Source organism: Cherax quadricarinatus, chromosome 16, assembly GCF_038502225.1.
Source record: "Cherax quadricarinatus isolate ZL_2023a chromosome 16, ASM3850222v1, whole genome shotgun sequence".
Taxonomy (NCBI): Eukaryota; Metazoa; Arthropoda; class Malacostraca; order Decapoda; family Parastacidae; genus Cherax; species Cherax quadricarinatus.
Genome location: NC_091307.1, coordinates 11,515,746 through 11,530,897, shown reverse-complemented (window position 1 = coordinate 11,530,897; position 15,152 = coordinate 11,515,746). Strand labels below are relative to the sequence as shown.

Genomic DNA, 15,152 nt, shown 5'->3' with positions numbered 1-15,152 from the left:
GACACAAACATCTCTATGACATTCCCCGTGTCCGACTAAACCTTTACAAAAATTCAATGTATGTCGAAGGCCCTAAAATCTGGAACACCCTACCTGAAAACTCTAGAACTGCAGGCACATTCAACACCTTCAAAACTACCATTAGAAAGCATCTTATCTCCCTGATACACCCCGTCAACTAATTACACGAATACCACCTGGTGGTTCACACTTACACTCACTCACCCATTTGACCATAAACAGAAATATCAATCTCAATCTTAAAATAATGAATCCTAACTAGTCATAAGTTGGCCTGTGATACTCCAATACTGAAACTATGTACTGTGCCAAAACAAAAGCATTCACATTGCTAAACTCACAAACTAGTATTTAGTCACTTAGCCATAATACCAACATACCTCATAATTTGTAATATTTTAAATTTAAGAATTAATCTAAGTCTGCCCAAAATGCCTAGCCATGCTAGGTGTTCTAGTGGCACCCTCTGTAATCATTATTTTACTACATGTAAACCACACAATAACCAAATTCTGTAAACTCAGCATTGTAATATTATAGAGAATAAAATTTGAATAAAATCATGCCTGATACAATTAGGCAGTTGCCTAAATTTACTGATGGTTCATTATAAACATATTCCCTCCAGCCTGTCAACTGATTTCAAGAGAATATACATACAGCAATGAATTAAGCTTATCTTTTTCATACCCAGAATACTCGTATTATAGTGCTTAAGCATATTTTTCAATGTATAAGTAATTTCATTTCTTAACTAGGATATAAGACAGGGATACTGTACTCTATTTCTTGTGTTTCTCACACAAGTTAAGATCTCAATGGCAGAAATACACGATGCATGTACATATGGAAAGATCATACTTATGAACACAACATTTCAGCATAATCACCCTAAGGTCTCACATACCTAAGACCAGTTTTGATGTATTAATGGCAATGAACACAACTTAGGAGTACAGTAGTTTTAAGGAAACCTATTATGCTATGGAAATATAAAAATAAAGCACTACAGAGTAATATAATTTTATTTCACAGTATGCAAGATGCATAATGTAACAAGGTATGGCAACCATGATGTAAAATCTATTAATTAAGGGAGTTGTTAAAACAAATTTAAAGATGAGCAAGACAAAATAATTTACCCAAGTAACAATTGTATTTGTAAAGTTGAAACAAACTACAAGTGCAGGATCACTCATATTGCATATTATTTCAAAAAACTACCAATAATGTCCACTGTTTTTTTATATACATTTGTCATGTCATAAACATGTCAGATCTGAAGAATTTTCTCCTAAAGTGTCTTCAGTATTAAGATTAATTTGAATACTAAATACATTTCTATATCACTGTTTTGATTATTGGTAAAAACAAATAAATTTTTGTCTAAAAACTATTACAATTGTCTTTGTCACGTTTCTAACACCATTAATTCATTACTAATTCATTATCAGTCACAAATTTAAAAAGAGAAAAAATAATTTGAATTGAATACAAGAGAATGATAGTCACAGTGTATGAACAAAATTGCAAGTGTAAAACATTGCAGTAAAACTTTGATAAATCAACATCACCAAAGTTCCAATCATTGAAGTAAGGTGTGACAGCTTTGAAACTGGTGACATTAAATAATATAAAAACTTACATTCCTGGGTAAAATGCAACACTGAGACATGCTCAGGAGGAAGAAAAATTTATATTTATTGCTTGAGTAGGTCCTGTGAGTAGTTAGCTGGAAAACAAATTTTTGTAGTTATAAAAAAATTTATGTACAGTATACAGTACATACTGTGCCATGTTACAAAACTGTACAAGCACATTACTCAGAATTTTATTTAAACAATCAAAGTTAAAAAGAAAAAAATACATCATTGCAATGCCATCCACATTTCAATTTTGCATTTATGTAGTGTGTTACATTTTAAAATATTAAATACTATTATCTTTTAAGAAAATGCAAAACAGTCTACAAATTAAGTACAGCCATGGTATAAAATAAGTATCAGATAAATTAATAATGGCATTACAACTGATGAGTAATATATCAGGCACTTTGTTTTTGAAAGGCCCCTTGTTTCTATTTTCAGAATTTAGAAAGTGAATATTTAATCACTGTTAATAAATAACAAAACAATGAGATTCTGAATAACATGACTTGCTGGCATCTTACCCATTCTTTAAATACGTCTGTCATCTTGATATGGTATTTATATTAACTGTTTCATGTTACAAAAAAAGCTTTCTTTTTAATTTCTTTCTTACTATATGTACTGACAAACCTTGATCCTGCATTTAAAGACATAAAAATTAATGTAAGAACAGCAATTAAATATATTGTGGCTGTCTAGAGGAAGGCTAATTTGTTAAAAAACAAAATCAGATAATACAAGCAGCAATGCTTGTAACTCATAAAAGAATACCTTTGGCAGTTATTTAAAATACTGTACTAAATTATCACTATATCGTATAATTTATCCTGAAAATAAAAAATAAATTTGCAATTATCACATTGTAGATTAAATCACTAAAAGGATTTATCTTGATAATATGGTGACAGAGACTGAGTTACAATCATAAAAACTAAAGATTAGCCCAGGCCAGGCACTGAAAATAATAATTAATGTACATTAAGTAAATGGACTGAACAGCCAGGACAGTTCCAACCCTCTCAATGTGAGTGGTACCTGTGTCTCTCTATAATAAAAAGGACATTTTTATTATGTATGTTGATAAACTCATGCTTTTCTGTTTTACATCCTCCCCTTTCCCTCTCATTCAGATATCTTAAGATATGATATACAGACCCTACTTTACCAAATTATAATTCATAAAAATTAAATGGAAACTAGTTCATTTAACAGTTGTGTGATTCAGTACAATCTACACATTCACTCAATAGTTTGTTGTGAAATAATTGGCACCCCAGAATTATTGTTAAAAGGTTGATGCATGATTACAGTACAGAAGAAAGAATCCATTATTTTGTATTAGGCAAAGTAAATTTTCTTGCTTTTGGTCTGAATACCTGAAATGTATAATTATATATAACTGCTTTCATACAAAATAATTTTTCCCTTGATTATATAGTATCTCAGTGATGGGTACCTTTGGGAAAACAAGTTTTTGCTTTGGGTATGGTTATCAGAATGCATCTATTTTGTTGACAGGAATTATTTTTTTATTTATTAACACATCGGCCGATTCCCACCAAGGCAGGGTGGCCTGAAAAAGAAAAACTTTCATCATCAATCACTCCATCACTGTCTTGCCAGAGGGGTGCTTTACACTACAGTTATAAAACTGCAACATTAACACCCCTCCTTCAGAGTGCAGACACTGTACTTCCCATCTCCAGGACTCAAGTCCAGCCTGCCGGTTTCCCTGAATCCCTTCATAAATGTTACTTTGTTCACACTCCAACAGCACGTCAAGCATTAAAAACCATTTGCCTCCATTCACTCCTATCAAATGCGCTCACACATGCTTGTTGGAAGTCCAAGCCCCTTGCACACAAAACCTCCTTTACCCCTCCCTCCAACCTTTCCTAGGCTGACCCCTACCCCGCCTTCCTTCCACTACAGATTTATACACTCTCAAAGTCATTCTGTTTTGTTCCATTCTCTCTACATGTCCAAACCACCTCAACAACCCCTCCTCAGCCCTCTGGATAATAGTTTTGGTAATCCCGCACCTTCTCCTAATTTCCAGGCTATGAATTACTTGTATATTACGTAGTTTTGTTTAAAAATACCATAAACATGTGTTAAGTTCCTACAGTCTTTTAGCAAAATTCTTGTTAATTTATAATATAAAAATACACTACCTTTATTAGGCCCATTATTTTTTAACGAGAGAGAGAGAGAGAGAGAGAGAGAGAGAGAGAGAGAGAGAGAGAGAGAGAGAGAGAGAGAGAGAGAGAGAGAGAGAGAGAGAGAGAGAGAGAGAGAGAGAGACAGAGAGAGAGAGAGAGAGAGAGAGACAGAGAGAGAGAGACAGAGAGAGAGAGACAGAGAGAGAGACAGAGAGAGAGACAGAGAGAGAGAGAGAGAGAGAGAGAGAGAGAGAGAGAGAGAGAGAGAGAGAGAGAGAGAGAGAGAGAGAGAGAGAGAGAGAGAGAGAGAGAGAGAGAGAGAGAGAGAGAGAGACAGACAGACAGACAGACAGAGAGACAGAGAGACAGAGAGAGAGACAGAGAGACAGAGAGAGAGACAGAGACAGAGAGAGAGACAGAGAGAGACAGAGAGAGACAGAGAGAGAGAGAGAGAGAGAGAGAGAGAGAGAGAGAGAGAGAGAGAGAGAGAGAGAGAGACAGACAGACAGAGACAGACAGAGACAGACAGAGACAGACAGAGACAGACAGAGACAGACAGAGACAGACAGAGAGACAGAGACAGAGAGAGAGGGGGGGGAGGAATGAGTGGGAGAGTGGGGTGGGGGGAAGATACAAGAGATACAGGCCTAGAATATTTATAAATCTGGCATGAGGGAAACAAAGGAAGGGAGGGGAATTGCTTCTTTCATCAGCTATCATTAGGTATACTGATACCTTTCACTTAACACTGGAATACTTCCAGCAATTACTGGAGTTCCTTACACATAGGACTGGAGTGATTTCTTAATGGGAAATAACATTCCAGCAGTCAAACTATGGTATGGGTGGGGCTTGAACTCACTTGCCATGAATTCAAGCCCCACCCATATTGTGGTTTGTTTGTAATCGTGTTATTACGATTTCGTGAGCCATTCCAGTAGTACCAGAATTTTCTAAGACAATTTTCTCCTGATGCAATCCACAAAAATTAGCTAATATATGGATACCCAGTTTTACTGCTAGGTAGACAGGGGCAACAAAGATGTAAAGAAAGTTGTTCATATGTAGGCAGGGGAATGGAGACAAGGAAAAGAGGGAGGGGGAGGAAAGGGAGATAAAGGAGGTAGAGAGGGTAAGGGAAAAAAAGATGAAAAGGAAAGGTGATAGAGAGAGAAGGAGAAGAGATGAAAAGATCATTGTTCCCAGGAAAAGCATTAAATCAATGGAAGTTAAACAGCTGGGGAAACAGGAGGCAATCAGGTTCAATCTAAGGGGATAACACAGAATTTTCTCCTCCTGCCCTTCACTCCCTCTAATCATAATGCCAGCTCTAACAAATTGGGGAAGAAAGATTACAATTAAGTACACTATAAGGGCTATTTAATGGGAAAGGTGAAAGAAGAGTTTAAATTTCTGCTACAATATCATGACTAATACTAGTCTGTGGTTCATAGCCAACTGAGAAAAAAAATTATCATTAACCCTCAAAGTGTCGCTCACATACCAGTACAGTATATCCTAAAATTGAATATTGGTGATGTACCTGCATGCATAAATCACAGCATCTCCAGATCTGCTGTAAGCAGAAAATTCAGACCTAGATATGAGAGAATAGGTCTGCACACTGAGTGTATACCTGGAGTATACCCGGAGAGAGTTCCGGAGGTCAATGCCCCCACGGCCTGGTCTGTGACCAGGCCTCATGGTGGACCAGGGCCTGATCAACCAGGCTGTTACTGCTAACTCCATGCAGTCAGCGTACAACCCACAGCCCGGCTGGTCAGGTTCTGACTCTAGGTGCCTGCTTGAAGACAGCCAGAGGTGTATTGGTAATCCCCCTTAAGTGTGCTGGGAGGCAGATGAACAGTCTTGGTCCCCTCACACTTATTGTGTTGTCTCTTATCGTGCTAGTGGCACCCCTGCTTTCCATTGGGGGGACGTTGCATCATCTGCCGAGTCTTTTGCTTTCGTAGGGAGTGATTTTAGTGTGCAAGTTTGGTACTAATCCATCTAGGATTTTACAAGTGTATATAATCATGTATCTCTCCCGCCTGCGTTCTAAGGAGTACAGGTTTAGGAACTTCAAACGTTCCCAGTAATTGAGGTGCTTTATCGCAGTTATGCATGCCACAACATATAAAAAAATCCTTCCTCAGGCAGAGTATGATGGGGGAACAGCTACCCTCTCAGCTTTTGGTAACCATGTCTTGCAGATGTGAATTTCTCACTCCCACCACAATTAACCATATATTGCTAACAACTAAGGGTGCTAACGGTGAGGATTGTGATTCTCATGTGGAGTTTTACGGGTATGAGTTGAAACTGAATGAAGATGACACCATGAATGCCCATAATACTGCTTCAAGCCAGCCAACTCACAGGTTACAGCTCCAGCCCAATGAATTCCATCTTGGGTGAAGCCTGGCTATCACAATCACAACTTAGAAATAATTTATCTTAAAGAAAATAAAGGCTCAGAAAAGACGTGTGTGCTCACACCATGAGAAGGCCTTGACAACACAAAGATACAAGATATATCTAGTCCTTGTGACACCACTGTCCCTTATTCTGTTTCAAGGTATTTCACATGCTGCACAATTCCAATAGCATATACATTAATACATCTTTATTGAGTTTCAGGAGTTTTTCTACTCCCAGAGCCTGGCCCTGGGCCAGGCTTGTCTGGTGCTTGTCTGTAGTTGCTGGTGGCCCACATCCATCACAGCCTGGTTGATCTGGCACTTGGATTATTATTATTATAATCAAAAAAGAAGCGCTAAGCCACAAGGACTATACAGCTCTGGCACTTGGAGATACCTGTCCAACTTCCTCTTGAAGAATTCTATACTTGTCCCAGCAGTGTTTCTGATATCTTTTGGCAAAATGTTGAATAGTCTGGGATCACAGATGTTGATATATTTTCTTATTGTGCCTAAGGCATCCGTGCTTTTCACTAGGTTTATTGAACACCCTCCTTCTATCACACTTACTCCAGCATGTTGTTATGGAAGTGTGCAGATTTGGGATTAGGCCCTCAAGTACTTTCTACATACATATTACCATGTATCACTGTGTACATGTTTAGATGTTCTTAGCAATTTATATACTTTATTGGCTCCATGAAGGCTGTAAGGTGGAGAATTCTTATTATATTCACAAAAGAAAAAAAAAACTAAATCTATGTAATTCAGCACATCAAGAAATGAGAAGAAAAGTGTAAGGTACATTTGCTAACCTACTGGCAGTAGACCTGCTTATGTTGTCTCATCTTTCATTATAAATTTAATGTTAAAGATCTTAAAATTACCAGTGGTTTTTGGCACATACTATATCTCTGATTTCATTTCAACAATCAGCCACTGTATTTATAAAGAAATTTTTCCCATTACCTCTTCTGTTGTATATGCAATAGCTTATGTAATAATAATATAATCAAATGAAGCACTAAACCCAAAATCATTACAAAGCAATAACTTGTATAATATTGCCTATTTGTATACCTGGAGAGGGTTTTGGGGGTCAATGCCCCTGCAGCCCAGTCTGTGACCAGGCCCCATGATGGATCAGGGCCTGATCAACCAGGCTGTTACTGCTGGTCGCATGCAACCCGACGTACAAACCACAGCCCGGCTGGTCAGGTGCCTGTCCAGTGCTTTCTTGAAGACAGCCAGGTGTCTGTTGGTGATCCCCCTTATGTATGCTGGGAGGCGGTTGAACAGTCTTGGGCCCGACACTTGTGTTGTCTCTCGTCGTACTAGTGGCACCCCTGCTTTTCATTGGGGGGGATGCTGCGTTATCTGCCGAGTCTTTTGCTATCACAGAGACTGACTTTCGTGTGCAAGTTTGGTACTAATCCATCTAGGATTTTCCAAGTGTATATTATCATGTATCTCTCCCACCTGCATTCTAGGGAGTATAAGTTGAGGAACTTCAAGCATTCCCAGTAACTGAGGTATTTTATCGCAGTTGTGTGCTGTGAAGGTTCTCTGTACACTTTCTAGATCAGCATATTCACCTGCCTTGAAAGGTGCTGTTCGTGTGCAGCAATATCCCAGCCTAGATAGAACAAGTGACCTGAAGAGTGTCATCATGTGCTTGGCATCCCTAGTTTTGAAGGTTCTCATTATCCATCCTGTCATTTTTCTAGCAGATGTGTTTGATACAACGTTATGGTCTTTGAAAGCGAGATCCTCTGACATGATCACTCCCACGTCTTTTACATTAGTTTCCCTTAGTTGTAGCTAGAGGAGCAGAACCATACTAATGGTGTTGTGTGTTTAGTAACACAACATAACATTTTGAATATTCTAATTGTTGTAGAATATATGCACCATCTTATCCTGGATTACATTCCAGTAATTTACCACTATTTACAAAGAAATATGTTCTAGCATCACTTTTCAGTTGTGTATGCACACATGCTGTTATCTACCTGTGGCTTCAGATGTATAGCTAAACTAAAGGTGTAGATTTTTAGTAAAAAATTATCAGTTACTTTTAAATTGCACACCTGTAGCTCGATTGCTAATGCACTGTGGTCCAGGGATCGATCCTTAGGAATGGCTGGAAAACATTAGGATGTGTTTCAATAAGTCACCTGCTGTCCAATGTTCACCCACCAGTAAAATGGGTACCTGGGTGTTAGTCGACTGGTGTGGGTCGCTCCCAGGACAAAATTGATCTAATTTGTCTGAAATGCTCTGCATAACATGGGGCTTTCTATATAGTAGTATGTCACTGATGTCAGCTAGGCCTGTATACCTTGTACATGTATGTACTTGTAGAAATAAAGAACATTATATTAATAGTCATCACACTTGCAACTATGTACCAGTGCTCATTAGGTCGTGGAACAATTCACAACTCAAAAAGCTAGAGTAACTAACTGAACAGCACATATCTGCCCAGGACCATTATCAGATTACTTATTTTTGAGTACAGGAAGAACTACAATCATGGTGTCTGGTCTTCAATGATTATTACGTACCAGCATTATGTTCATGGGTAGGGAAGTGCTAAACCTATCGGGGTCATACAGCACCTGGAGGAATGGGAAGTAATCAGGTTGTTTAAGGGAAGGGAGGAGGATAGGTCCAATTAATTGGATCACAAGCCACTTATCAGCATCAATATACCTCCTCTGAGGGGTCTTCAATGATTGGTTTTTCATATCTGAGCAATATTCAAGTAGCTATAATATTTATTACCTCTCTTATCTTATTCCACCACTATTTATGGATTATTATTATTATTATAATCAAAAAGAAGCGCTAAGCCACAAGGGCTATACAGCGCTACTATTTACTGAAAAATAATTTCTGGTGCTCTTTTGGCATCACTTTATTTTTTCTGTTTACAATTGTAGCCTCTTGATGTCTCAGCGATGATAGTAAAATTCTTTCATATCTCGTTTTTGTTTTTGATCTGGTAACTATTCTGTACATATTTTTTTAAGCATTGTACATTTTTATATAACAGTATCTATTTTGTTTTATGTATACAACATTGCACTGTGGCACAGTCCAATTATACCCAAACTTAGTTTGTATACATATTTATTTAACATTTCAATATCCATATACGTATATGAATGCTATTTTGAAGTTTGCAAACATAGCACGTCTTACAATTACATTTTAGTAATCCTCTGGTGAATATCTTGTTAACAATTGCTCCTTCATCCCTTTCTCCACCTGACACTATTTTTTTTTTTTTTTTGTATTTAATGCTGATATTTCACATAAGAGCTTTACCAAACTTAATGTTGCTGGACAAGAAACAATACTAGTGACTGATAAAGTGTATTACCATGGGCATACACCTTATGTTCTTTGGCAATAGTAAATCCTATAATTTTTAAAGTTTAATGGCAATATTTTGCTTTATAGTCTAACAAGACATGATTTTACTTGATAAGAACACCAGAAACTGGCAAGTACTATTTTTAACTTCATTTGCACTGTCATAGTATTTTGTCTTGGAATTTTTGTTATATTTTCACAGGCAGTAAGGTTGGATGGATCACAAGTTTAGAATGCCTACATCCCTCTGGTGTTCAACTGTACTGTACTATATTTTGTAACAATCTATATTCCTTGTGTGACCTGTTTATGATTCTTCCATTTTTTCTTTAGAAATATTTTTCACATTAAATTTCATCATCCATTTGCACAGAATTTCTCATCTGCAAACATGTTCATTCAATAAATCAGCAATGCTGGAGGAGTCAGTGCTGATCCTTGTGGGATTCTGCTAGTAAAATTTCCCCACATGGAAATTTTTAATATTTGGCATTCTCATTTTTTTCAGATCAGTAGAATCTCAAATCTTTTGGTAGTTTGCTTTGCATTCCTCTTTTATTCTATAATTTCTATATTGGACTATCATGGGGCTTATTAAAAGCCTTCTGAAATAGAAATAAATTCAGTCTGCCCATGTATGAGTTCCATCAAAGAGCTTTCTGATCTCAAACCAAACTGTTTGGAGGTTAGTAGGTTTTTGCTATCTAATGTTTTATCTACTTTTCTCCAGTAGCTTTGTCCAAAATTTCCTGGAAGGTTAGTAGGTTTTTGCTGTCTAATGTTTTATCTACTTTTCTCCAGTAGCTTTGCCCAAAATTTCCTGTGCATGTGTACTCGTCATTTTGTGTGTATGGGGGTCGAGTCTCACTTCCTAACTTCCCCTACTGCACTATTTTAAATAACATTTCTGGTTTCTGGCCTCTTTGGATTGTACCTATTTTTCGAAATGTTTTGCACTATGGTAAGTATTGATCTTTTTCCTCTTATAAATATGTAAGCCAGATAAGTTTTATAAACTTCTATTTACAATCAGTATATATTGGGATTTACTTTCCAGCTTCTTTATGTAATTTATTCCTCTTAACATTTTCTTTTAAGTTTATGAGGGCTGGTCTAACATCAAGATACAAGGGGTGGTGATCCTAAAAACCAAATGCAACCAAAGCATTCAGTTCTTTTACCACCATGTTGGTGTGTTTGTGTATGTGCATGCATGTGTATGTGGAGGGAAAAAGGCCAACTCTATTTGGGTATACTGGAGCCTGGTATTAACCCTTTGACTGTTTTGGTTGTATATATACGTCTTACGCGCCACTGTTTTGGACGTGTTAATACGTGTAAATTCTAGCGGCTTCAAATCAAGCAGGAGAAAGCTGGAAGGCTCACATGTGAGAGAATGGGTATGTGTGGTCAGTGTGCACCACATAAAAAAAATCCTGCAGCATGCAGTGCATGAGAAAAAAAAAAAAACACCATTTTTTGGATTAAAATGCCGAATTTGAGGTGTATTTTCGTATAGTATTTATCGTTGTATTCTCATTTTCATGGTCTCACTTGATAAGATGGAAAACATATTACAGAAATAGAGATGATTTTGATTAGTTTCACAATGAAAACGACCTTGAAATTGAGCTCAAAGTAGCAGAAATGTTCAATTTTTACCAATGTTCAGGAGTGAGCAAATCACACCACACGTTCAATACATGTCAACTGGGGAGTCTAATATTCTTTCTCTAGTGCACTGATATTATTTATACCATTTTTATAATAATGCATTAGTCTGCATAACAGTAAATTTTGTATTTTTTGTATGAATAAAAAATCAAAATAGAAAGCAATAGTAATATAAGAGGGGCCTAGAGACGTGACTAATGAACAGAGGGTATGTTATTTTAGTGCCAAGAATCTTTACATTGTTTATTCTGGACCCTATTTTGAAATTGGAATCTTTTTTAATTTGTGTGAAATTGGCCAAATTGCCAATTTCTGACCACTTTATTGGGTAGTTCAAATTGGTAAATGGGCAGTTTCTTGTACTCAACTGATATAAAAAAAATGGAGTTCTAAAGAAATAGCTATGAGTTTGGTCAACTGGAACAAAGGAATTGGCTAAAAACAGGGCTCAAAGTCGGCGAAATCGCCGATGCGTATATGTCGCCGAGACCGCTAACTTCACGGGAGCGTAATTCCGCGAGTTTTCGACCAAATTTCATACTTTTGATGTTATTACCATCGGGAAAAGATTCTCTATCATTTCTTAAGAAAAAATTTTTTTTTCCCAAAAATTTTGCGACATAGAATGACAGTTTCAGAAAGGGGCTTGCGACAGTCAAAGGGTTAAGTTAACTTATGTGAGGTATCATAGATTTCCAAATATGCATCAGTATCTCTACTGATTATCCACTTGCCAAAATCATATTACAAATAACAAATTATATTATAGTCATAAAAGAGTAAAATGTTAAAACAAAATTATATAATTACTCTTATTCATTCTTTTTGTGAAACATTATGACTGCCCATGAATTCAGTGCTTTGGTGATGAATAAGATAAAACTTTTTGTATCTTCAAATATACATTATTCCTTTCATCTCATCACTTGATGTAGGAACACAGTTCTTATTTATGGCCTTAAAATTAAAATAAATTTAACTTATAGAGCTGCTGCTCATAGTTATAAAACTATTTGCAATCATATATATATATTGTCTTCTTAGGCTTGCAAGTGTTAGTTTCAAAAGTTTATAGTTAGATAGTAATAATTTAGAAATGCATATTAGCTATATTTATGTCTCAAACCACTATAATAAATCTAATCGAGACATTCATAGCTTCTACCACATATAATGTGGACTTACAAATGCAAAAAAATACCCCTGTGAGTATGGTTACAAAATATAAACTGTATATCCACACACAGCATTATGAATGTTCTAGCATTTTAAATTTCAGTGTGGCAAGTCATTCACAGGTTTCAAAAGACTTGCTCACAGAACACATTTCTGCTCACCTCTTGTCTTCGAAAATAGTTCAACCTACAGTTATATAGACTTCACTAGAACTGATGTGATTCAGATGAGTAACCAATTTATCCATATTAGCTTTTACATTGTGTATCATTATATAAAATTATTTTTTAAACAAGAATATACTATGGTCTGGTGTACTGAGTAGTCACAGTTTGGTTAATGATGGGAACTTGTGTGGTAAGAGCTGGGCTGGAGAGATCTACCACATATGGCTGTCCTGACCCATAAATCACCTGGGAACTTTCACTTGTACCATGAACACTCTCCTTAGGTGCAGACACAGCAGGCACTTGATGGGCTGAAACAACTAAGCCCTGTTGGTGAGCTGCTACAACTGGAACAGGCTGATGGGCAGAAACAACAATCTGCTGATGGGCACTTACAGACTGTTGATGAGCAGTAACAACAGGCAACTGAAGAGGGTTGCCAATTACTTGTTGATGAGCAGATACTACTGGCAATTGGTGATGGGCATTCACTGTTTGCGGGTGAGCAGTAACTGTTAGCTGCTGGTGGGCACTAACTGTTTGCTGATGTGCAGTTACTGCTGGTAATGGATGACCACTAACAACTTGCTTATGAGAAGTCACAGCCGTTACTTGTTGATGTGCTGTTACAGCTGGCAACTGCTTATGAGCTGTCACAGCTGGCAGCTGTGCATGTGCTGTTACAGTCTGCAATTGCTTATGTGCTGTCACAGTTTGCATCTGCTGATGTGCTGACACAACTGGCATTTGCTGATGTGCTGACACAACTGGCATTTGTTGATGTGCTGACACAGCTGGCATTTGATGTGCTGCAACAGTTGCTAACTGCTGGTGTGCAGAAACAGCTTGATGAGCAGTGATAACTGGTAGATGCTGATGGCTAGCTGATACTGATGGCAAAGGATGATGAGCAGAAACCATGGTTAGTGTTTGATGAACAGAGTCAACCTGTTGCTGGTCATCCTGATGTAAATGCTGACCTGAAAGATCTATTACTCCAATCTGCTGCTGGTTTTGTTCTGATAAACCATGGAGTGCATGTACTGCTGATGATGCTGACTGAATCAGTAAAGTTTGTGGGTGAGTATGGTCCAGACCATCTCCATGCCCTAGATTCTCTAGCATCACTTGTACCATAGGAACCATAGGAAGCTGAGTGATGTGATTGTCTGATACCAGTCCTTCATGTTTCAAATGACATGCTTCATTTAATTGTATTTGCACATGTTCCTGCTGCTGTTGCTGCTGATCATACAGTTCTAATTTATCAACCTCCTGTAGCTCCTCCTCTTCCTGTTTTAACTGTGCATTTCTCATTGCTCGTGTTCTAGACCGAGAAACTCTGTCAGTTGGAGCGGCTGGCCGTTTGTTCTTTCGTTTTTTTGGCTTTTTCCATGGAGGTTCTTCTCCATCTAGCCTCGGGTATTTGCGAGGCCTTCCTTTGGGCCGCTTAGGTCTTGGGCCTTTACAACGTATCTGATGTTTATTTAAAAATGTAGGTGTTCGAAAACATCTTTCACACTGTTCACATTTGAAGGGTTTAGAACCCAAGTGGTGTGTTTTGCGATGTGCCTTAAGCTCTCGAGCAGATATGAATGCCGTATCACATTCCCGGCAATTAAAGGGCTTCTCTCCCGTGTGATGCCGAACATGAACTCTGAGTTCAACACTTTGACCAAATGCTTCTCCGCAGCATTGGCAAATATATGGTTTTTCTCCAGTGTGGCGTCGCACATGATTTCTTAAATGTGATGAAGTAAAAAAAGCTTCTCCACAGATACCACAGATATATGGTCTTTCTCCTGTATGAGTGCGTTTGTGACCTACTAGATGAGAAGACCTTGAAAATGTCTGACTGCATTCAGAGCACTGGTAAGGACGCTCACCTGTGTGTACACGGGCATGTGCCTTTAAATTAGAACTCTGAATGAATGATTTCCCACATTCTACACAAACGTAAGGTCTAACACCAGAATGGATGCGCATATGACTTCGAAGGTTAGAACTGTTCGTAAACGAAGAACCACATCTTCCACAATGAAAATTTCGTTCTTGATTATCAGAAGAAGGTCTTTTTGATTTTTTTGATTTTTGTGGAACCATAGTAACAATAGCTACATGATCTTGCGGTATGGGTGTCTGAACAGGAGTGGGAGCAGGTGTTGGTGTCTGAGATGGTGCAGCAACCATCTGAACTGTGGGCACAGCCACTTGCACTTGAACTGGATGGTTAACAAGAAGGTCGCTATAATTACTATAGTTATACCAAACAGTGGGTTGAATTGTTGCCTGAGATATAGACTGTCCTCCTAGTGGATCCATGGCTGCTGTCCTTTTTTAACTGATTGGTTTTTAAAGATGCTTTCTGATATATCTTCGTATCACCATGAATCTAGAAAAAATGGAGAGTAAAAATCAGTAACATGCATTGATCTGAGGCAAAAAACTTCCACTGCCTCCAACCTTTTCTTGCCGTTATATTTAAGAAACATGCCTCACACC

General features: G+C 37.6%; 1 protein-coding gene across 1 annotated transcript in view; it reads right to left on the bottom strand.

The window, feature by feature from the left end:
- Positions 1-1,028: 1,028 nt before the first annotated feature.
- The window catches only part of LOC128688848 (zinc finger protein 585B), a 96,458-nt gene continuing 82,334 nt past the window's right edge, over positions 1,029-15,152 (bottom strand). Inside the window, exon 5 of the mRNA XM_070085648.1 lies at positions 1,029-14,982. Coding sequence (XP_069941749.1) covers positions 12,786-14,982 — 2,197 coding nt within the window. The 3' untranslated portion in view covers positions 1,029-12,785. The remainder of the gene's footprint in view (positions 14,983-15,152) is intronic.